The sequence below is a fragment of the Mustela erminea genome, chromosome 11 (genome assembly GCF_009829155.1).
Source record: "Mustela erminea isolate mMusErm1 chromosome 11, mMusErm1.Pri, whole genome shotgun sequence".
NCBI classification, from domain to species: domain Eukaryota; kingdom Metazoa; phylum Chordata; class Mammalia; order Carnivora; family Mustelidae; genus Mustela; species Mustela erminea.
The window spans coordinates 11,040,776-11,065,285 of NC_045624.1; the positions used below are offsets into that span (position 1 = coordinate 11,040,776).

Genomic DNA, 24,510 nt, shown 5'->3' on the forward strand with positions numbered 1-24,510 from the left:
GTCTGCTTGAAGAAAATGGGCTGATGTACCACAGGTTAATAGGAACAGTTGTGATTTGTGTATGCCTCTTGCTGAGGCCTGACAATTAAGTATCATATTGTTCATGCTTATTTATTTTGGATGACCCAGAAAGAGCCAGTCATTGCAGTACGGAGGAGAGAGACTAGCATGCTTGGCTTCAGCTAATACATACCTACCCTTGCAACTGGATCTTGTAAGGGTCAGGGAGATTATCTGAACAAAACTGGGATCTGCTTAGAAAGGACAGTAGAGGTGAGGAAGGGAATAGATGCTGAAGAGGGAACCTCAGTGTTTACTACCGGGCATTCTTTTTTTCTTTAAGATTTTATTTATTTATTTGACAGAGACAGACACAGCCAGAGAGGGAACAGAAGCACTGGGAGTGGGAAAGGGAGAAAGAGGATTCCTGCTGAGCAGGGAGCCTGATGCTAGGCTCCATCCCAGGACTCTGGGATCATGACCTGAGCCAAAGGCAGACGCTTAAGGACTGAGCCACCCAGGCACCCACTACCTGGCATTTATTAAAAACTTCCCTCCAGACTACAAACTCCAATCCAGCCTCCTGGGATATCATCCTAATTCGCTCCTGCAATCGCTGTTACCAAGTTTCAGTCACAGTGAACATTTGCATGTTTTTGTCAAATCAGACTTCACACTGACATCTCCATGCTGTGGACCATGCTGTGGTCTCATGGTGTAATGCCCTCCACTCTTATCTGCCCGCACACAACATTCATGTTTTTCCAAGCTAAATGTTAGCGCCCCCTTCCCTGTAAGTTCATCTCTGATGACTAGAAACCACTCCTTCTCATTTTCATACCTACATAAATCCTAGTGGTATTACAGTTCTATCACGTCTACTGTCTTCTGAGATTTACTGACTGCAGGACCATTTCATCTCCCAGAGCACCTCACAGAACTCCGGCCCGATGAGAATATGCTGACTTTCATGGAGGAGTCTCTCTTTTCTCCAAGTTGTAGCAAGGGTCTGAGGGCTGCACCTGCACACCCTTCAGTCAGACCCATGCTGGCCAGCATCTTTCATTTGCTACATCTTAAATGGACCTTTAAGAAAATAGCAGCTATGTTCACAATAGCCAAAAGATGGAAAGAGCCCAGATGTCCATTGACAGATGAATGGATAAAGAAGATGTGGTATGACTCAGTCATCAATAAGAATGAAATCTTGTCATCTGCAATGATGTGGATGGAATCAGAAGGTATCATGCTAAGCAAAATAAGGCAGTCAGAGAAAGATAAATGCCATATGAGTTCTCTCCTATGTGGAATTTAAGAAGCAAAATAGTCAAACATGGGGGATGGGAAGGAAAAATAAAATAAGATAAAGACAGAGAGGGAGGCAAACCACAGAAGACTCCTTTTTTTTTTTTTTTAATTTCTTTTCAGTGTAACAGTATTCTTTGTTTTTGCACCACACCAGTGCTCCATGCAATCCGTGCCCTCTCCAATACCCACCACCTGGTTCCCCCAACCTCCCACCCCCTCGCCCCTTCAAAACCCTCAGATTGTTTTTCAGAGTCCATAGTCTCTCATGGTTCACCTCCCCTTCCAATTTCCCTCAACTCCCTTCTCCTCTCCATCTCCCCTTGTCCTCCATGCTATTTGTTATGCTCCACAAATAATGAAACCATATGATAATTGACTCTCGACTCTCTCTGCTTGACTTATTTCACTCAGCACAATCTCTTCCAGTCCCGTCCATGTTGCTACAAAAGTTGGGTATTCATCCTTTCTGATGGAGGCATAATACTCCATAGTGTATATGGACCACATCTTCCTTATCCATTCGTCCGTTGAAGGGCATCTTGGATCTTTCCACAGTTTGGCGACCATGGCCATTGCTGCTCTAAACATTGGCCCTTCTTTTCACTACATCTGTATCTTTGGGGTAAATACCCAGTAGTGCAATGGCAGGGTCATAGGGAAGCTCTATTTTTAATTTCTTGAGGAATCTCCACACTGTTTTCCAAAACCACAGAAGACTCTTAAGTGTAGGTAACAAACTGAGGGTCGCTGGAGGGGACGTGGGTGGGGGGATGGGGTAACTGGGTGATGGGCATTAAGGAGGGCACGCAATGGAATGAGCACTGGCTGTCACAACACTACACAATGCTGAATCACTGAATTCTACCTCTGAAAATAATAATACACTCCATGCTAACTAAAGTGAATTTAAATTAAAAATTTGAAATAAACAAACAAACAAACAAACGGATGGTCATGCAGTTTCCTATGCTGTTCTGTTTCCATTCTTCAGCCAACTCCTGCTCCCAGACGGCAGACACCTGGATGACCACAGGTACTTTTCGCCCTCTGGCCCTGGAAAAACCACCTTGGTTTAAAGCCCTTTCTTCTATTAGATCAACACCAAAATACTCTCAGGACTCCTTCTAGAAGAGTGCTACTTTACCATAAAGACAGTGATGTAGGAAGAGTCTGGTTAAAACCATAGAGCCCCTCCCTAAAGTCAGCATTTGACATGGCCCTCTCCTGACCCACTCCCCCAGTGTCTGACTCCACTTTCCTTCCCAAAGGCTTGTTTCCTGGTCTGAAACCTAAGAATTCAACGAACTCAGCTCACATTGGACTTCCACCTGCCAAACAGATTTCCACTCATCCTCCAAAGACTCGGTTATTTACTAATTCAGCAGACATCTCCTGAACATTCTCCAGATGCTTATTCATTTATCCAACCACATGTTTACGTCTTAAGCAACCAGAGCCTACTACATGACAGAAATGAAACTAGCCATGGTGGACACAGCGGGGACAGACGCTACACTCCCAGCAAGAGAGCCTATGAGAGAAACCGACGTAATCGGTGCTCCAACAAGTAAGTGTGGCGTCGCAACCTGGGGAAGAGTCAGAAACAGGGTATTTGGTGTCGTCGGGTGGAGGATTTGGAATAGTCTGGAGGTTCTTTGAAATTCTTTTCTAGGCAAATGATGGCTGAGTCTCTTTCTAGAAGGAAATCTCACGTTGATAGGAAGCAGTGTTGCGTTGAATAAACTTAAAGGAAACCCTGGAGCAAGAATATCCGTAGCACTGATCTCTATTATACTGGCGGACCCAGTTCTCCATCTTGAGTTCCCGGGACAGCTTCCACTCTCCGCCCACACGGGGAGCACGGGCAAGTGCTGACCACCAGGGGGCAGCCTTGTAACGCAGGAGCCGCGGTTGTCTGCGGCTGCACCCCACGATCGGACTTGGGAGCGCCTGATTCCCAGCGACGATCGCTGGGCCCCGGGTTACGCTGCGGTTGGGCGTTGTTTTCCCCGAATGTGATTTACTCGGGACTTGGCATTTGCTTTTCGCGTCAAGCGTGAAAGCAACTTTGCAAACCACCCTCTTGTATCCCGGAACTCTCGGAGGGCCACTTTCGGCCCTGAAACCTGCAGCCTGAGAAACCCTGCCTCCTGCGAGGACCAGCCACGCACCCCGAAGGAGCCCCGCAAGCCGCCACACCGCCCCAACTGCATCCGGTCGGGAGGCGCCTAGCGGAAGCGACTCCCGAGGGTAGTGCCCGCCTTCTGCTCCAGGCCGGCTCCGCCCGGAACCGCCCCAACCGCGCCGCTCCCTGCCCCGCCGTCCTCAAAACTTCCCGGCGTACTCCGCCACCCCGGACCGTCGCAGCACCCTGTCTGCCGGGCTCTCCGACCTCTCGCTGCGCCCCGCCAGCTCCACCTCCAGACCCAGCGCCGCTTCCCGCCCTGCCCCCACGCGCCCCCTCCACCTGGAACCAGGACCGCCCCAACTGCGCGCCCCCAGCCCGTCCACCCAGCCTCCAGACCATCCACTGCGCCACTACAAAAGTCGACAGCGCCCGGAGCCAGCGCGGCACAACCGACTACTGACCGTGAGTTTGCCAGTCGCAGAGCTTTGCGGTTGGGGCGGGGACCGAGACCTGGGCAGGCGGGCGCGGCCGGGGTGTCGGAAGCATGTCCAAGAACATGCCCTCATTCCGCGTGTTTCTTTCTTCTCTGGTCCAGGGGTTCGTTTCCTTTAGCCAGCCCGGTGCTATTTGCTGTTCGTCTCAAAACACATTTCTTCGCCTCTTTGAACTTGTGAGTCAGGAATCTGATGGGTGTGAGCGTGTCTGCGCGCTCGCCCGCATCTACTTCTAGAGAGTTGCAGTCAGAGTCGGGGGAACTATTATTCATCTCCTGGTTTCTCTTTCAAAAGTAGTTACCATGATCCTGACCTCAGGCGTCCTGACCTCTTTCACTGCTTTTCCCCACGGCTGCACCAGAAAGCGGAGATCACCCACCTGCCCTCTGATGCTCATGTGGTTTTGGTTCTCTTTTGTGAGTTCCCTTTCCTGGGAGCATTACTGAGAAACAAGCGGCTGGATGGGAAAGGAAGTTAGGGAATGGAAAGGAGCTGTGCTTGTACAGGAAATACGGGGGAAGTTCAGGGATGCCAAGCCTGCTAGAGGTTTGTGGAGACTGCAGCAGGAAAAACATTGGAAAACGGCGGAGAGCCCAGCCCCTGGATCCAGAGTGAGGCACTCAGCTTTTACCTTATGGGGAGAGGATGAAACTGGAGGGTTATTACGAAGAGAAGTGGGTAAGGTGGCTTAAGGAAGAGTGTGGAGGAGAGTCCATCCTGGCACTAAAACCAGATCCACTTAGTCTAGATGTGACTACAGGCTGCGGGACCCCGCGGACAGACGATGCAAAGTGAGGTGGGCCGCTGGCTGCGTATGGAAGCAGGAGAGAGGCAGGAAGGAACCAAAGGTAGAGGAGAGCTTTGGTGTCTCAGTTTAGTTTCTTCCCCCAAAGTGAGGCCTGCTACAGGGACTTGAGTTGGGTGGTTTGTTTGGGAAGTGCGCCCAGAATGCCAGAGTGAGGAGGTGGGGAGGGAGAACCAGGAAGGAGGGAAAGGCAGTGAAGTGTGCATGGCTGAGCCTTTTACCACTGCGGGCAGCTGGATCTCAGCTTCTCCTGTAAGGAACTCCAGAATGCACCTGAGGTCCACCACCATGGAGCGTGTCCCCGACACCCCCCACTGCCCCCGGGTGTCAGCTCCTCACCACCTCAGAGCTGCCCCTGTGCACCTGCATCTGAGGTGGAGGCATCTGAGCGCTCAGGAAATTCCTTCATGGCGACTGCTGAAGTTAGAAGTCAGGTTACTGGAAGAGACAGGGGACCCAGGACATGGCCCTTGTCACTTGGGGAAGCTAGAAAGGTCCACATAGGGGCAGACCCATGTGTTTCTTCCACAATTACTGTGCACTCACAACAGGGTGTTTTTCTATGCATTCTCTTAATCTTCACAAACAATCCCCCCAGGGGTGTACGATTCTCTTTTTATAAGTGGGGAAACTGAGGCTTAAGTCATTTATCCAAGAGGAGCTGCTTTAAGGGAACAATAAGCTCAATTTTAGGCATACTGAATTTTAAAAGACCTCTGGAATGCTACCCACATACAGGTTAGGGCAGACATGATAAACTGAGAGGTGTTTCAACTCTCCGAAATGCAGTTTCTGAAAGGTTGCCTGATCTTTTTATCCACAGAGATACAGCATAATGTTAAATCAACTTCTGCACACCAGCTGTCATCTCATACCAGGCCCTGCAGAACCCAGCCCCTCCCTGAGCCGCTCACGTTCTGCTCTGCCCTGCCCGGTGCTCTCTGGCCACCCTGCCAGGTGCTTCTTTGGACTCGGTGTGTTCTTCTCCTATAGCACTTTGATCTCACTTGAAATGTTAGTTCCAGCTTCATAGTCACATCCTCATCTAGGCTTTTCCTGTCACACAATCTAAATTCTCCAGATGCTTGATAACACATCACTGGTTTACTTTCATAATAGTTATTCATTACTGCATTTATCTGCTTCTCTACCTATTATTGTCCTTTCCCTTCTGAAATATCTGACTCATGATAGTGGGGCCCTTGTCTGCGGTGTTCCTTGCTGCACCCCAGTGGCTGGTGCACAGTAGGGAACCCAGGAAATGGGTTTTTGTTTGCATGCATTTAGTTGCTGTGTTTCTACTCAGTCCTTCATCAGCTCCGACCAAGCTGAGTCTTTGGTTTTCTCTGCAGCAGCTAGTTGAACCATGGCAACAACTCCAGCCTGTGCTTTTGAGGCTCTCATGGACGGAGTGACCAGCTGGAATGTCCCCAAGGGCCCCATTCCATGTGAACTGCTTCTTACTGGGGAGGCTGCCTTCCCAGTGATGGTGAATGACAAGGGCCAGGTCCTCATTGCTGCCTCCTCCTATGGCCAAGGCCGCCTGGTGGTGGTGTCCCATGAGGGCTACCTGCTGGATGCTGGCTTCGCTCCATTTCTTCATAATGCAGTGGGCTGGCTCTGTCCCTCACCTGCGGCTCCCACTGGAGTGCACCCCTCTCTGCCATCACTAGTAAGTATCCTGCAAGCCTCTGGGGTTCCGGCACAAGAGCAGCCGGAAGTGGGGGCTCCCGTGGGAGTTTACTGCATTAGTGCCTACATTAATACGATGACTGCAGAGCTGATCCAGTTTGTGAAAAGTGGAGGCGGCTTGCTCATCGGGGGCCAAGCCTGGTATTGGGCCAGTCAGCATGGTCCTGACAGAGTGCTGTCCCGGTTCCCTGGGAATGAGGTGACAAGTGTGGCCGGAGTATTCTTCACCAACATCTGTGGGGACATAGACCGGTTCAAGGTCTCTAAGAAGATACCCAAGATCCCATTCCATGTGAGGTGAGTGGTATTTCCCAACAGGGAGTCCAATACATGTTAACAATAGATCCATCTCACTATTTGATGAGGTTTTTTTCTTAAAGATTTTATTTATTTGAGAGGGAGCTCAAGCATGAGCCAGGGAGAGGGAGAAGGAGACTCCCCCCAGAGCAGGGAGCCCGACAATGGGCTCCATCCCAGGACCCCGAGACCATGACCTGAGCTGAAGGCAGACACTTGACCAACTGAGCCACCCAAGCACCTCCATTTTTTTCTTTTTTTTTTTTTTAAATAGGCTCCATACCTAGCATGGAGCCCAAGCAGGGCTTGAATTCACAACCCTGAGACCAAGACCTGAGCTGAGATCAAGAGTCAGATGCTCGGGGCACCTGGGTGGCTCAGTGGGTTAAAGCCTCTGCCTTCGGCTCGGGTCATGATCCCGGGGTCCGGGGATCGAGCCCCACGTCGGGCTCTCTGCTCAGCAGGGAGCCTGCTTCCTTTTCTCTCTCTCTGCCTCCCTGTGATTTCTGTCTGTCAAAATAAATAAAATCTTAAAAAAAAAAAAAAAAGAGTCAGATGCTCAGGGGCGCCTAAGTGGCTCAGTGAGGGGGGTTAACTGGTGGGGTCCTTATGAAGATATTAGTGGCTTTATAAGAAGAGAGAGATTGGGAGAAAGAAGAGAAAGAGAGAACAGTCAGTTGAGTGTCCAATTCTTGGTTTCAGCTCGGGTTGTGATCACAGGGGTGTGGGATCAAGCCTGGCATTGGGCCCTGCACTCAGTATGGAATCTGCTTGGTTCTCTCAATCATACACTCAACTAACTGAGCAACCCAGGTGCCCTTCAGGTTCATCTCAATACACATACTTATCTAGTCTGTTTTGGAACCACCACAAGCCAAAAACAGGATTCTTAAAATGCACTGAGGCCCAAAGAGGCTGGGTTCTGCCTGCTACTCGGTCCTGCAGCCAAATAGAAAACCTTATCTCATTCACCTCTCCGTCTCCGGTGTCTAGTTCCTGGGTTGGTGAGAGTGTGTATGCGTGTCTCTCAAACAGATGAAAGAACATTGGTTTATCTGTGTGAGCACTACCCTGTGCCAGGCCGCATTCAGCGGGCCAAGTCCTACTATCTGCTCATTGATACTCCAGTGCAGGATTAGGCAATTGAGGAAACCAATAAATAGAAAATCTGGCAGGTGTTGATAAGAGCTAGAAGGAAAGCACAGCAGGATAAGTGGACAGAGTAACAGAGAAGGGGGTGGAGGGTATTTAGATCACCGGGGAAGGCTTATCGGTCAGACCCAGTCAGGACTAGCTGGTGTTCCAGGGGGACTTAGAACATGGAACTGACTACGGGTGATTCGAGGGCTGAAAACCCTTAGAGAGACAGAAGGGTAACCAAAGGCTTAGCAATAGCGCCACCTGCAGAGGAAGATGGTAGTGTCACTGGAGCCCAGGAGCTGAGTCACCTGGTGGACACTGGTGCCTTGCTAGGACACTCCCTGGGACCTGGGTGGGGTCTCAGAGGAGAGAGAGTGATTGTCAGAAACACAGCCTGAAGGGCGAGACAGAGACCTGGACTCCTTCTCTCTGCCTGCCTGTCTTCAGGCTTCTACCCATAGGATGGGACACAATGTCTATTTCTCCCACTGTGGTATTAGCAGTCATTAATCATCATTGTCTAGCCCTAGATCTGTTAATTCATTAGTGGTTATAAAACGGTAGGTTTAAAGTTCTAGCATTTTTTCATTTAGTATTTAGAATACTTCTATAAAAATGAACTTCCCTGGGATGCCTGGGTGGCTCAGTTGGCTAAGCACCTGCCTTTGCTCAGGTCATGATCCCAGGGGCCTGGGATCCAGTCTCACATCAGGCTTCTTGCTCAGCAGGGAGCTTACTTCTCCTTCTGCCTGCCACACCCCTGCTTCTGCTCTTTCTCTCTGACAAATAAATAAAATCTTTAAACAAAAAATGAACTTTCCTTCTTCCATTATTAGCTTGCCCTGTGGTACAATCTGTGTAGGGAAGGCACAATTAAATCCTGGATTCTCCCTCTTCTCCCCTTTTTAAGCAGTGTTTTCAAAACACTGGTTGGAGTGGATCCCTAGAATCTTCTAGAGGTCTCCAAAGCATGGATTGAAACACTCACATAATAAATGTGTTTCATTTATTTTTATCAGTGCTAATGATGAAGTAGCTTTGTCAGTCATCTGATGTTTGGCCATTGTGAGCCAAGTCACAAAAAGGCTCCCGAACTCCTGAAATTTTTGACACAACTGTAATGGACTTGATTAGGTCTCACATTACACATTCCTGCCCCAGGCCCAAGACCAGCCATTTCTCCAAGGAGCCTGCCCTTCTTTGAGTGGGAAATGGTGTTTAGGAGCCAAAGTCTGCTGAGGTGCTCACTGCTCCTGGGTTGATCATTGCTTCCAGGGCTTTTGAGTGGGCAGAGCTAAGAAGTATTTTAAAGTAAGTATTTTAAAAACACATCAACAGTTCATACTGTTGCTTCAAATTCAACTTCTGGGCTACAAAGTTTTATTTTATTTCAACAATCATATATCTGTCTCCTATTTTCCCGTGATGAGAAAGCCTAGCTCTGACAGAAAGCACCTTAATAACTCATTGACTTTATGCCACAACACACATGTAACAGCTGCAAAATAACAGTACTACCAGCATAGTTAAAGATTATTTCCAGTTCCTTTCATCCCTATGATATTTTTTATGAGGTACATAAAGTCAAATTACCATCCTTTAACGACATTTATATTAGCCCTTCTCTTAGTGGTAATACCACTGAGTGGATACGCAAGTAGATTCATTTGGATACTTTACTGTTGCTTTCAGGAGTTGCTTTTGTGAATTAATTTTATTTTATAATTATGTAACACAGCTGTGTGGATCTAAAGTAAAACCTTAAGAAGTCCATTTCTGTCCCTATTCCCTTTATATAATTTTCTTCTCTCCCTTTCTAAAAAAAATTATTTTTACTTCACTGTTGTTTTATATATGTACACACACACACACACTTGAAAAAGATAACAGTACGCTACACATACTTTCTACGTCTTACTTTTTTACTTAACTTTACTTTCTGGGGATGCCTGGGTGGGTCAATCAGTTGAGCATCCACCTTTGGCTCAGGCCATGATCCCAGGATTCTGGGATCCAGCCCCTTGTCGGGCTCCCTGCTCAGCGAGGAGTCTGCTTCTCCCTCTCCTTCTGCCCCTCCCCCAGCTCGTGCTCACTCTCTCTCTCACTCTGCTCTCTCCCCCTCTCAAAAAAAAAAAAAAAAAAGCTTTAAAAAGCAGATTATATTACGGTTTCATAATAGCCGATAGATATACACTACATATTTTATTACACTGAAATGTACAGGTGCAGCACAGTTTATCCAGTTAGTTTTTTACTGACAGACATTCAAGTTTTTAATATTATTTATAATTTATATTATATAAATATATAATATTATATATTTATTATTTGTTATTATATAATATTATATATAATATTATATATTATAATATCTAATATTATAATATTAGAAATAATATCTCTAATAATATTTTTCCCAGTATTCTTACTATTACATCTATACTACAATAAATGCCTATGTGCATATGTCTTCGTATTTTTGCCATATCACTGGAAATGAAATTGGCAAGTCAAAGCAGAACTGTAAATGTAATTTCAGCTAAACATTACCAAATTCCCCAGAACTGGGATCCCCAGGAGCCCAAGTCAAAGACCAATACAATGTGCAGGAGGTTTACAGGAAGGGACTCTCCAAATCAATGTCTCTGGGGGAAGGGAAGATGGAAGGGTCAGACAGAAGTTGGGCCACGAGGTGTATACTTAGTAGCAAATATTTTTAGTGATATTTTCACTGTTAAGTAAAACACTGGGAAAACTCTTAAGTGTCTAGTAAATGGAACATTGCTTAAATTACTATGGCATATCTTACTCTTCAGCTCCTTAAAGACTTATTACAATAAGGAATAAGAAAATACTCATCATAGACAAAATTAAGATACAAAACTATACTCAGCTGATGCCAAATATAATAAAACATGTGTACATACATAAGTAGAAAAAAACACTAGAAGAAAATACAACAAAATATTAATAGTGATAGGTGATTATTTTATCTTTAAACATTTCTGTATTCTTCAAATTATCTATAATTATAACCCAAAGAAGACTTTTTTACATTAGTTTTATGCCTTTTTATAAAATCTTAAACAACACAGAAATTTCCTCAAATTATACTATGTCTTTCTTTGAACTCACATCTTGTATTGTTTTATTAAATTGGCAACAAAATAGATAAAGAAGCAAATTCCTCTAACATGTCAATTTTCCTTCCCTCTTTCTAGTACCTGTCCATTCTTTCATTCACCTAAAATGTATTTTGGGGCTCTGGGTGGCTCCAATTCTTAATTTCAACTCGGGTCATGAGATCAAACCCCATGACAGACTCTTTCAGGACAAGAAGCCTGCTTAAGATTCTCTCTCCTCCTCTCTGTCCCTCCTGCCATGCACACACACTGTCTCTCTCTGTCTCTCAAAATAAATAAAAATTGATAGGTAGGTAGATAGATAGATAGATAGATAGATAGATAGATAGAAAGAACATACTATGTGCCTATTAAGTTCTAGACACTATTTTGGGCACAGGGCTTACAGTAGTGTTCACTATAGTTTCCACAGTTCATTATGGTAGTGTTTAGTCTCTACTTGAATGACCAACAGAAGTGCTGGGAACATTCAGGTAATGTATGAAAATAACTCTTCCACGTTATTGGAGTTCATTCCTTATTTGCAAAACTATTACTGAAATAACAATGTGACATTAAAGCACTTGAATATGTTTGTTTCTCATGGTCTCCCCAACACAATCTTGACCTTTCTGTAACTTCCATCATCATACATCAATTTTGCTACTTGCGATTGTGTACTGCTATTCTCTATTTGTTTAAAACCATTTCTCTATTTTTTTTTTAAGATTTATTTATTTATTTATTTGACAGAGATCACAAGTAGGCAGAGAGGCAGGCAGAGAGAGAGGAGGAAGCAGGCTCCCTGCTGAGCAGAGAGCCTGATTTGGGGCTCCATCCCAGGACCCTGAGACCTTGACCTGAGCTGAAGGCAGCGGCTTAAATGACTGAGCCACCCGGGTGTCCCAGCAAAGTTATTTTTAAACCCTGGTTTTCATATTTCTCTTCCTACTCTGGGTCTTCCCTCAGCTCTCAAAAGTCAGTTTATTCTCCTTATTCAGTTTCAGCTCAAACCCCCTCCTCAAGAGGAGCCTTTCCCATGACCCTATTGAATCTAGGACTGACTTTCCAATGTCACTCTTCCCCATTTATAGCCTAAACATCAGTGATCACAATCCACACATCATATCCCACCTGTGCCCTTGTGAGTGCCTGCCCAGCAGCCAGGACATAAAGCTGCATGTATGCCTTGATCTTGCCTGTTCTGTTTGCTGCTTTATTCTCAGTGCCTGCTGTGTGAAACGTAGTAGAGAGCAAGAGATTATTTGTATGCTATATAAATTAATGAATACGTAAGTGAGTACACATCCAAAACCATAAAAAAGAAAGGGTAGCCTAGTATACAGTGTTAACCCCACACTTAACTTCTTGTTAAGGAATGTTTTGCCGGGGGAGCTCAGCCAAAAAATGAGCTGAAATCTGGTCAACCAGGTCAGCTCTGAAGTCTAAGAAGGCCTGATTACTTTAAGCCTAGTCCCTTGGCTCAGATTTGTTCCTCCACCACCTGGCAACCCCTTAGAGGTTTTTAGGGAACCTTCCTGCCAGCAAATCTTGTCAAATGCTCCTGGACTGACCCAGCAGGTTTGCTAACTTCAAATTCCTGCTGGAGACAGGAAATACTCTGTCTGCAAAGGGGAGGGGCATTCTCTAAAAGCCAACAGAAGATACTCTCCCTGTCCTGTCCCCAAGGGCAAGAGCTGACTGCACACCTATGCTTATAAAGCTGAGGAGGACACGGCACTTGCTTTAATATGCAAAGTCAGATCCAAAGGCACTCAGACGCAAAATATCAAGACACAGAAGAGTCTAGCAAAAACATCATTCCTAAAAAACAAAAAAAATCATTCCTAGAACAACACCTCAATATATTTACATGTGGCGTAACCTAAAAGGTGGAGAATATATTGGGAACTGCTTACAAAGAAGTAAACATCTGCCAGCAGCTTATGCATCTCTTGAAGAGTTCGTGTTCAGTCAAGTGATCCTCACCACAGTACCAAAGAGTTTCCACGTTGTGTGAGGTGAGGCTGGACCCTGGAGTTGCCGTCTCCACCAATCTGACCAATGAATGAAAAATGCTAAGTAAAGAGCCAAAGGTGGCAGTTGTGAGGCTGACAGGTACAGGGCAGGTATGCAGCATCGCCTGACCCCACCCCCACCCCAGAGGCGAGAAAGAAGTGGAAACCACAAATCCTAGAACTATCATTAATGTCTTCTCATGTTCTAGAAGAATGAACACAGTGGGTGAGATTACACACAAGCACAAAAGCAGCAAAGCTACTTCAGGATTTGGTGGAAGCCGAAAAGGATGCTGGAGCTCCATCGTCCTGCACGGTGGTGGCTGGAACTCCTGCGGTGTGCTCCACTCCTGGTGGGTGGAGTAGGTCTACCTCGGGTCCCCAAAGAGTGGAGGGACTAGCCCCCAGCGAGCACAGCAGTGGGCCCAGGTGACCTTTGTCCTTCAGTTTGTGCTACAACCCTCAGGCCACAAGGAGGTGGAAAGCAGAAACATACCAACCTCCATGTTATCTGGGAGGATGGATGGATGTGGGGTGTGCGTACAAACACACGGGGCCTGGGTAAGTTAGAAAGCATAGGAAGGATCTGCTGACGCTAATCAGGGAAAAAAAATCCATACGCTGACTCTATAAATAAACACTGCAATAAATTTAAAAGGGAAGCAGAAGAGAGACAGAAATTTAGTATGGAAAGACAACAGAATCAGTCATGTCTGAAGAAACACGTGACCCAGTGAACAGACGCAGATTCCCTGAATGTTCTGTTTAGACCTTTCTAAAAATAAATGTTAAATAAGTGACAGAATGAGATGAAAAGGGAGGATTTCAGAGCAAAGAAAACAAATTAAGAACCAAACACCTCAAGAAAAATAAGCCAATTCGGCATCACGAGGAATAGAACAGATGAGGCCAAGGTACGGTGAAGGGGACAGTGACTCACTGTCCACTGAGCCTTCTTGTCCTTGCTGTCGGGACGGGGAGGGCTCTTGCGCTGCGTTCACAGAGCCGCTCCTGCTACCGCCTGCTTGTTCAGCTGTGATCTATGATGAGGGAGCCAAAGGCAAGCTGAGGCCAAATCACAAGTTCATACCCACAAACCCCCTCCCCACTTCCAGGCGTGATCCATGTGACATTCTTCAGGCGCTCCTGCCTGCCCTACACTAAGGAAAGGGGAAAACCAATGGTTAACTAATAGGGATCTCAGTCCAACAGGACTGAGTCTCCCTCAGTTTACCAATGTCTTGGTGATTTTCAAGAAAAAAAGCATTCTTACCAATAACCCTACTTCCAGAAGGAAACTCCCAGTTGCCTTAATGTTAATGCTTGACTAGAGGGAAAAATAACCTTAACTTGACAATGGCAAGGCCTCCAGTATCTTGTAGGTCCTCTTGAGCTTATGAGATTTCTTTTGAAAACCTCCCTTTTCCCTTACCTCCTGCAACTCCAAGTATATTATCAATTGCTTCTCACAACTCCAGTGCAGCTTTGTACCCAAAGGTCCTGTCCCCATACTTTAATAAAACCATCTTTTTGCTCCAAAGACATCTCAAGAATTCTTGAAAAGCCGTCAGTTTCTAACCCTAACGTCTTTCCTGCATCAATCTGTTGTCTTTCCTGAGCACCAGCACGTCTCACTTCCTTTCTTCCTCAGTGCCACCTGTGCTGTCAGCTCTGAGGAAACAGTGTTTCCTTTTTCATAAATGCTGTATTATTTGCACCTTCACATCTATATGTCTGTTATTCATTCATTCGTTTGTGTATTTATTTATTTATAGGTTTTATTTATTTATGTGAGAGAGAGGAAGGGGGTGGGCAGAAGGAAAGAATGCCAAGCAGACTCCCTGCTCAGCCTGGAGCGCAATGTGGGACTTGATCCTAGGACCCTGAGATAAAATCAATAGCCAGACACTCAACCTACTGAGCCACCCAGGCACCCCAACTTTCACATCTATTTAAAGCCTCCTTTGTACAACCTATATGTGTTGCCTGACCTATACCCAGTTGTGGGCTTAATCCAAAAACTCAATAATTAAAGGAGAGTTTCTGCTGTGTGGACAACAACGGCTTTAGAGGCAAACCACCCTGGATTTGCTTCCTGTTTCCACCAGGTATTAGCTAAGAACCATAGAGCAAGCTGCCCAACTTTTCTAAGCTTCATTTGTAATGCAAGAATAATATATTTCAGGTTTAAAAGAGATAATCCATATGTGTAAAAGCCTAGCATATATTAAGCCTCATAAAGTAATAGCTACTTTATTTTTCAGACTTCAGTATTATAAATAGATCATATACAAGATTTTAAATATTGGTAGATAGATACCTAAGATCATTAATATTGCCCTTATAACATTGTCAGTCTGCTAAGAATTACCTGGTGTCTCATCTACTATGTTCTACTATGCTTGCCCTTCCTTCCTTCATTTTTCTTTTGGGAAACACCCCATCTCTGCACAAAAATATTTCTAAAGGGATGCAAGCTTTCAGTGAAAACATACAGACCACAGAAATATATAGAGAAGAATGGCAGGTTGTCTTCCCTCCTACACTGCTGACCCCATTCTCACACCTCAGGACTGAGGGAGCTACCACTCTGAGAAGCTTGATACAGATCATCTAATCTGCTCTTCGGTGCGTGTGTGTGAGCTGAAAACTGGTATTTTACTTAACGTATCCTGTTTGAGAAAGTCTGCTTTTTCTGTATATTTATGCCACAAATTAGTGAAATATGGCATTCTAGGCTTTCTCTTGTCCTCAGAGTCCAGGAGAATATTACCCATTATCCTCTGTTCTAATCAAGTGTGTTTTTCATTCTGCTCAATTCATCTCTATCCTCTTTTTTTTTAATGTAACTGACCCACTGGAAACTAGAGAGCCATTACCTTCCCAAACACAGTTATAAGTTCATCAAATTTTAATTTGCTTTTTAGTGGTTTTGCTTTCAGCACTTTGTTTTTAGGACCCTAAAAACTGATGAAAGTTTTATCTTTCCTCCTCTAATTCAGTTGCATCTCATATTAATACTGGTATTTCTGCTTTCTTTATGCTGTGTTTTTCAGATACAGTTTTGCTGATATGTAGATTACCTCATTTTCAGTTTCAAGTCTGTCTTTATAAGCAGCATATACCTAGATGATCTTAGCCTAATCCAGGTGCCTCTGTCTTTTTATATAGAAATTTAATCCATTCATATATAGTGATAACTATAGTGTATCTCTTACTCTTGCCTTCTTTTTATTTTTATGTTCTCTTTGTTTCCTTCTTGACTAAGTTTTCTCTATTCCTTAAATTCCCCAACACATTTGAGATTATATATTTCATTTCTATTTTTCTAGCAGTTACCTTAACACTTTAAACTTAATTTTTAATTCTTAATTACCTGAGAAATTACATTTGTACATTCTCCTTATTTGAAAAAAGAAAAAATGCCAGTGAGGCTAAAGTTCTTTTGACCATCACTTTCAATAACAGCTCTCTCTATCCCATAACCCAAAAGTTTACTGTGGTTTTACCCTGAGTTTTTGACATTTACACTAACATATATTGTCTTTATTTTTGTCTTATATAAACCGCATTGCCATTTCTGCTATTTTAGAATTTTTTTGCTCAGCAGAATGTTCTGGACACCTGTCCACATTAATTTATACATCTACCTGTTGTTTTTCACTGATAAACAGCAAGCCATGATATAATTAATGCCAATTTTTTATTTGCTCCTGTTTTATGCTGAAGGGAAATTAAGGAGAAACTGTACAAGAGGTACTTTTTTCAATAATGTTTTGCTACTTAAATAAACTTTTTTTTTTTTAAAGATTTTATTTATTTATTTGACAGACAGAGATCACAAGTAGGCAGAGAGGCAGGCAGAGAGAGAGAGAGAGAGGGAAGCAGGCTTCCTGCGGAGCAGGGAGCCCGATGCGGGGCTCGATCCCAGGACCCTGAGATCATGACCCGAGCCGAAGGCAGCAGCCCAAACCACTGAGCCACCCAGGCGCCCCTTAAATAAACTATTTTTTAACAACATTTGATTTTTATTATGAGACAAAGTTTTACAAAGCTAATTAAAATTTGGTATAATCCCACTAGACAAGATGGCCACTGAAGACATTTTGATAAATATTCTTTAGATTCTGCTTCTGTGTCTGGTTTTGTGTTTTCTATTTGTATTAGGCTTTGTTTTTGATGGTTCATTTCACAAAATTTGGCTTATTTAGGGCACAGTATCTTGGAATCTGATTTTTGAGTTTTTCCATTAAGCATTTTCCAATATTATCTAATAGTTAATTAATTTACCATATGGTATGCCATTTATAGTTAACCTGTAACTTATTTAACCAATCTCCCGTTGTTTGACATTTAAGGTATCTACAAATTGGTTTTTTAAAAAATCTTGATGGGTGTCTGGGTGGCTCAGTTAGTTAAGCATCTGCCTTTGGCCCAGGTCATGATCCTAGGTCCTTGAATGCAGTCCCTCATCAGGCTCCCTGATCTGCAGGGAGTCCACTTCCCCTCTCCTTCCACCCTCCCCCCTGCTCTCTCTCTCATAATGAACATCTTTTTAGAAAATCCTGAAATACAACTTTTTCTGAATTACATTTAGGCCATTTCTCAATAAAAGTGGTAAATATTCTCAACAGATATAAGTGAGAATGTTAAAAGACTGTGTGTTTCCATAAATCTTTAAGTGCAGTATTAAACAATCTACTTGTGTTTCTAGCTCAGAGCTAGCACTTTCATGTTTTCACAGCTTTTTTGGGGGGCAAAAAATTAGCTCTGAGAAATGTAGAAGTAGAACTACTTTCTCTAGGAATGGACTATTTTTTCCTAACTTCTTTATATGTGTAATGACTTAAGACATAAAAGTCAAGCCAGAATATCTACCACCCACTAGCATGGGAAGAATTCCTGGAAGGGTTGACTTGGAGAACATGGATTTTAAGATTTGCACGTAAGGCCACTACCACACTCCTCAGTACCCCATCAAGTCTGTGACCACATCAGTTATAAGAAGCACCATTATGTTATGTGTCACAAGGTAAGAACAAACACTGTCAATTAGACAAGGGTATGCCATCAGTTAGTTGTTAAAAGACTCAATAAAGTAGACTCAATAAAGTAAATGGCATCACATACTCCAACCCTGGCAGTTATTAGTGAGAACGAGGAGATGGGTGTGAACAAGGTCATCTTTGCACCCCCACACAGATTTCCCCAACCAGTGAGCTTATTTCAGTGCTTCTCCGACTTGACTGTAGCCCCTCTGTCCCCTGTCACTTTGCAGATGTGGGGAGGATCTCAGGCAGGATCAGCAGCAGCTCCTGGAAGGGATCTCAGAATTGGACATCAAGACGGGGGGAGTCCCCTCCCAGCTGCTGGTTCACGGGGCTCTCGCCTTCCCGCTGGGGTTAGATGCCTCACTCGGCTGCTTCCTGGCAGCTGCCCGCTATGGCCGGGGCCGAGTGGTCCTGGCTGCCCATGAGGCCATCCTCTGTTATCCCAAGCTGGGGCCCTTTCTGCTCAATGCTGTGCGCTGGCTGGGCAGAGGCCAGACAGGTAAATTTGGGGTAAACACAAGTCTAAAAAACCTGTGTACCCTCCTGTCAGAACATGGCCTGGAGTGCAGTCTGCAGCCCCATCTGACGCAGGACTTGCATGTCTACTGCTGCACGGCTTACAGTGACAAGGAGGCTAGGCAGCTGCAGGAGTTTGTGGCCGAGGGTGGGGGCTTGCTGATCGGGGGCCAGGCCTGGTGGTGGGCCAGCCAGAATCCAGGCCGCTCTGCTTTGGCTCATTTCCCCGGTAACATCATCCTCAACTGCTTTGGCCTCAGTATCCTAGCTCAGACTCTCCACGCAGGCTGTTTTCCTGCCCCTACCCCTGAGATGCAGAGCTACCATTTCCGCAAGGCACTGTCTGAATTCCAGGCTGCACTGAGCCATGGGGCTAGGAATTTGGAAAAGCAATGGCTGGCAAAGCTGGGAGCAGATGGTGCAGCCTTCCTACAGATCCCAGCAAAGGGAGTCCCTGCTTACATATCCTTGCACCGATTCATAAAGAAGATGCTGCATCTGTCGGGCCTCCCAGCTGTGAGCCGAGAGCACCCTGTGGCTGGCGACTCCTTTGAGGCTGCAGTGCTCTGCCTGGCCACGGAGCTGGCACGCTCTGGGACTGACTGCTCCCAGCTGGTGCAGGAACTTGGAACCTGCACCTGCAGCTCAGGACACCCCATCACGGTGGAGATCGATGGGAACAACCCAGGTACAGAGTGCGGAGTGCATACAGAGCGTCAGAACCTGGGGGAAGGTGGGGTTCTGGGCTCACAGGACATTGCAGGTACTGAAGTACCGGTGGGCAGCTTCATTTTCTGTGGTGTACTTTGGGGAAGACAGCGTTGAGGTTCTGCTGAGGGCTTTGGAGAGACGCATGCCCAAAGCATGGATGAGCAGAGGTAGGCAGGGCAGGGGCTGTGCCTCCTGGAGGGGCTCTGAGACTCCAGGAGCAGCAGAGGCAGGTGAGTAAAGAACTCAGCCTTTCCTATGGCTTTTGTCAGGCCACTGTGATGCCTGGGTGAGCACGGGGCTCTACCTCCCACGTGGACAGAGTGCAGAAGTCTCGCTGTCTGAAGCTGCAGCCTCTGCCGGCCTGAAGGTAAGGCCAGAACCCCCGCTGCAGAAACCCCAAACCACACAGCCACTTCCTTTTCCTCAGCCCTCAGCAGTGCTACCAGGAGGCCGAGAAGGGACTATTCTGCCCATTTCAGATTTCATAGACAAAGCAGAACAATTTCAATGAACCTAAAGGAGGGACTGAATGCCAGAGCTAATTTCAGGTACTCAAACCTAAGCCCCTGGATTTCCATGAGTCATGATGATACCTCCCCATGGTGATGTGAGGGGGGCCAGGAGTATCTGTCACAGCCTCAGGACAATCACTGGCTTGGCCAACAGCACATGGCCTTTCTGCCTTGTACGTCACTACCTTCACACCTGAGGGGTGTGCTTCATTTGGTCACAAAGATAGGCTCTAGAGGCAAAATTAAAATTGTCCTCCCTTAGCTCTGAGGGTCACTTCCTATTACAGGGTACCTCCCGTGTCAGCTGCCTTTCTGGAGCTCGCTTACATTAAACCTAAGAAAAGCAACCTCAGGGAACAGCCCTGACCAGAAAACAGGAAACAGCCCCATCTGACCAGAAAGGGGAATCCTCAGCAAAAGCAGAAGCAGTAATCAGTCTTCCCCACTCAGGCCAGATCCTACGCCTCTGGATGGGTGGTCTCCTATTGGTGCACAAGCAGTGACCAGGATCCCCTCTGGCTCATCCTGCCTTTGGAATCAGCACACTAGCATCGGCCCTGCTACCAGAGCCTGGATTCAACCCAGTACAGGGGCTTTGTGGGGCCCTAGTCAGTATCAGCCTCAGGGTACTCCTCCCTCATCTGTCTGGTGACAATCCGCTGTGAAGCCATTTAAATCCCTGGAAGAATGGCTCCATACGACTTTTAGTCCCGATGACTATCAGAGTACTAAAATTTCATACGTTTCCATGCATAGCTCATTGAAGAAGGGAGCTGGTGTTCTTCTAGTACCTGCCATTAACCCAGCACAACACAGCCACCAACACTACGCACACAGCAGCCCACACACGAACCCCTGCCCCCACCCATACACCATAGGGACCGAGTTCCTCCTACACATGGTGGACTCTCCTCCCCAGGTACAGATTGGCTGCCACACAGATAACTTGACCAAAGCCAGCAAGCTGTCTCGAGCCCCTGTGGTGACTCATCAGTGCTGTTTGGACAGGAGCATACAATCTGTCTCCTGCCTCTGGGGTGGCCTTCTCTATGTCATCGTGCCAAAGAGCAGCAAACTGGGCCCTGTATCTGTCACCATCCAAAGGGTTGTGCCTGCCCCTTACTACAAGCTGGGTGAGTGGACTGAATGCTGAGGGAAGAGGATGCACTGGGGATGCCACCATAGTTACGGGCCGGTTGCGAAGGAAGGGTGGGGTAGGGACTGGCAGACAGAAGGGGAAGAGCTATTCAAGATGGAAGCAGAGGCAGGAGCTGTGGAATACCATGTCCGTGGAGACTTCGGGCAGAACTGAGGGGAGATCTGGAGGCCTGTCCTTCACTTCATAGCATGTAGATCCACATGTTAATAGTTCATTATTTCAGTGTCCTTCTCCTGGAGTTCAAAGTAAGTTGGGGAAAAGTGAGACAAGCCCGTGATATTTATTCCCAGGTAAGACATCTCTGGAGGAGTGGAAAAAATGTATCCAGGAGAGGCAGGCTCCCTGGGGAGAGCTGGCAACAGACAATATCATCTTGACGGTGCCGACAGCAAACCTGCGAGACCTAGAGGACCCCGAGCCTGTACTCCACCTCTGGGATGAGATGATGCACGCTATAGCCCAGCTAGCAGCCCGGCCGTTCCCCTTCTGCCGTCCCGAGAGGATTGTTGCTGATGTGCAGATCTCAGCTGGTGGGTGCTCCTAGTCAGTGGACACCATTTATTCATTCTTTTCTCTTTTTTAATGCCCCATATGTGAAAGGCATAATCTTACCAGTAAAGAAAAAAGACGTAACAGACATAGACCTTGATGGGGGTGAAAAAGATGTTCCCATATGAAAAGGTGAATCATTTATACCTACAAGGTAAGATTTCACAGGATGGTAGAATGATATTTAAATAGTGCTACTAGGAGTTCATAGGTAGCAATGAGCCATCTCTTCCTTGTTTCAAGGAGAAACAAATATTCCTTCAAATGGAAGTCAGAGTTGGCAATGGAAGGAAAGAGTAAGGAAAAAAGTTTTTGTTAAGTATTGACTGGTTTACATGAGAGAAAAATAAGGAAATGTGAGAATGTTCCTTTAGACTTCAGTTTTCTTCTCCTTAAAAGAAGATGATTATCTGTGCTAAAGAGCATAAATCTGTACAACAGTGGCTTACATGACAGAAGAAGAACTGACATTGCTCTAGCCTAAGGGATCTCAAATTCAGACACAGGACATAGTGTCACAGACTCACATGAGAGGAAACACACAAAATGAAGCCCTGATTGTACTGAGCATGGCTGTGTAATGTGTATTCATCGTCTTCAGGGCCAGAGCAGGGAGGGCATAACCCTGACATGAAAGGCTAGGAAGGGGGCTGGGACCACTGCGTTTCTGACCAAGCAGAGCAAGCCAGCTACACTCCAGCCAGCATGGAGACTCTGGCATTAATGGGGGCAGGATGCTGAGGAAAAGTTATTCAGCAGAGAGGCATGAAGGGAGATAGTTTGGGTGCTCCCCACTTTCACCATGCCTCATCTCTTCCTTCTGCATTTTCAGGCTGGATGCACTCAGGTTACCCCATCATGTGCCACCTGGAGTCAGTGCAAGAGCTCATCAATGAGGCCAGCATTAGGAGCACAGGTCTGTGGGGACCCATCCATGAGCTGGGTCACAACCAGCAGCGACAGGTGTGGGAGTTCCCACCACACACCACTGAGGCCACCTGCAACCTCTGGTCTGTCTATGTGCATGAAACAGTCCTGGACATCCCCAGGTCTAAGGCCCACCCTGCTCTGAGCCCTCCAGAACGAGAGAAGAGAATCAAAACACACCTGGGAAAGGGAGCCCCCCTGAATGACTGGAATGTGTGGACAGCTCTGGAAACATACCTACAGGTATGGAGCAGAAAGGCAGGGAGGTGGGGTGCCTGGGTGGCTCAGCGGGTTAAGCCTCTGCCTTCAGCTCAGGTCATGATCCCAGGGTCCTGGGATCGAGCCCCACATTGGGCTCTCTGCTCAGCGGCAAGCCTGCTTCCCCCCTCTCACTCTGCCTACCTCTCTGCCTACTTGTGATCTCTCTCTGTCAAATAAATAAAGTTTAAAAAAAAAAAAAAAAGGAAGGCAGGGAGGTGAGGGTCAGCAGAGACCTCCACTGTGTAGCATCCTGGACCCCCTTTGCCACCCCCTCCAGCCTGGGCACAGAAGACCTGGATAGTGGGACTTCTCTAAGTTTGAGGAAATAACAGGTGTCCTACTGGTCTCCTATACTTTGTGATATTAACTAAGAAGAAATGAAAAGTATCTACAAAACAAGTGGAGAAAATACAGCCTACTAGTCTACGAGTCATGAACAGAAGTTCTGAGTTAGTCATTCCTTAGGCTGGAGCACAGCGCTTCCATTCCCCAGTCTTGACCATGGTCGCCTAATAAGTGCTTCAGAAGTGGGTGTTGTTTTGTTGGACTGTGGAGACACAGGGGCAAGTCATGGAAGGGAAGCTCATGAATGACCAAGGGGAAAGACTCACTATGACTGATATACACTGGACGTGTGTGTTGAAGGTACTTCCACAAACTGGTTCCTCATCCTGTCCCTTCTTTCTCTTCTCAGCTCCAGGAGGCCTTTGGGTGGGAGCCATTCACCCAGCTCTTTGCGGAGTACCAGACGCTCTCCGGCATCCCCAAAGACAACACTGGCAAGATGAATCTGTGGGTGCAGAAGTTTTCGGAAAAGGTGCAGAAGAATCTGGCTCCATTCTTTGAGGCCTGGGGGTGGCCTGTCCAGAAGGAAGTGGCGACCAGCCTGGCCCATCTGCCCGAGTGGCAGGAAAACCCCATGCTGGCATATATGCATCGTTAGGAGGAAGAGATGTGCAGCAAGGTGGTGGGGGGAGAGGCAGCTAAGTCATAAGACAAAATGACACCAACATTCTCAGGAAAATCCCTTGTTACTGTTCCCTGGTTTATACTTTTGCTCTCACTGACTTGTTTCAGCATCCTAATCCTCCAGCAGAGGATCTTACATCTGTGCGTCTTAAGGTCCCGTGGGCTCTCGGCTCCTACTTTTGACCAACAGTGTTGTTGTTGTTGTTTAAGATTTTATTTATTTAAGAGAGAGAGAGAGCACAGGAGAGCAAGCATGAACAGGGGGAAGGGCAGAGGGAGAGAGAGAAGCTGACACCCCAAGAGCAGGGAGTCAGATCATGACCTGAGCCAAATGCAGATGCTTAACTGACCAAGCCACCCAGGCGCCCCCTGACCAACAGTTCTAAAGACTATGACTTTACATAATAGTGTGATCTCACCCCTGCCAGCCCTAAACATGGCTGTTAATTGCTTATGCTTTGAGAACTTTTCTAATAGCAAGAGAGACAGGCTGGTATAGAGAGCCCTGAACTTGGCTTTGGTTCTATGGAAAATCTCTTAAAGTCTCTGTGGTTCTGTTCTCATCCATGACATGAGAAGGGGATAAAAGTCTGCTGTTGGATAACGGTAAACGAGTTCGTCCACTGCAATATGCATACACACGCAAGGGTATTCTTTAGCTTTCGCCAGGGCCCGTGGTGGCCTGTCTGTGTGGACAGCCTGCAAACTGGATCCCATTTCAGAGTTGGCCCCCTGGAGGTGGGCACTCACTCTCTGTCTGTGTAAGAGTTTTAAGGCATTATCAGTGTTCTTCCAAGCATGACCATTACTGAGATCCTAGCCTGTCTTATGTCCCTTCTCCCACTCTGGAA

The 24,510-nt window shown here is 46.2% G+C and overlaps 1 protein-coding gene across 8 annotated transcripts; it reads left to right on the forward strand.

Annotated features, from left to right (window-relative positions):
* The first annotated feature begins 3,596 nt into the window (after window positions 1–3,596).
* Window positions 3,597–23,919, forward strand: LOC116569004 (TRPM8 channel-associated factor 2-like). Of its 8 annotated transcripts, none has more exons than XM_032304917.1 (9): window positions 3,597–3,898; window positions 5,559–5,709; window positions 6,088–6,724; window positions 18,283–19,259; window positions 19,552–19,649; window positions 20,714–20,927; window positions 21,244–21,483; window positions 22,335–22,672; window positions 23,385–23,919. In XM_032304917.1, exons 3-9 carry the CDS (start codon window positions 6,102–6,104, stop codon window positions 23,631–23,633), a joined length of 2,739 nt encoding a protein of 912 aa, XP_032160808.1. In that variant the 5' UTR covers window positions 3,597–3,898; window positions 5,559–5,709; window positions 6,088–6,101; the 3' UTR covers window positions 23,634–23,919. The 8 variants fall into 8 exon arrangements, with proteins under 8 accessions (XP_032160808.1, XP_032160811.1, XP_032160804.1 ...); XM_032304915.1 differs by lacking the exon at window positions 3,597–3,898 and adding an exon at window positions 4,036–4,106; XM_032304914.1 differs by lacking the exon at window positions 3,597–3,898 and adding an exon at window positions 4,239–4,327.
* Window positions 23,920–24,510: the final 591 nt, after the last annotated feature.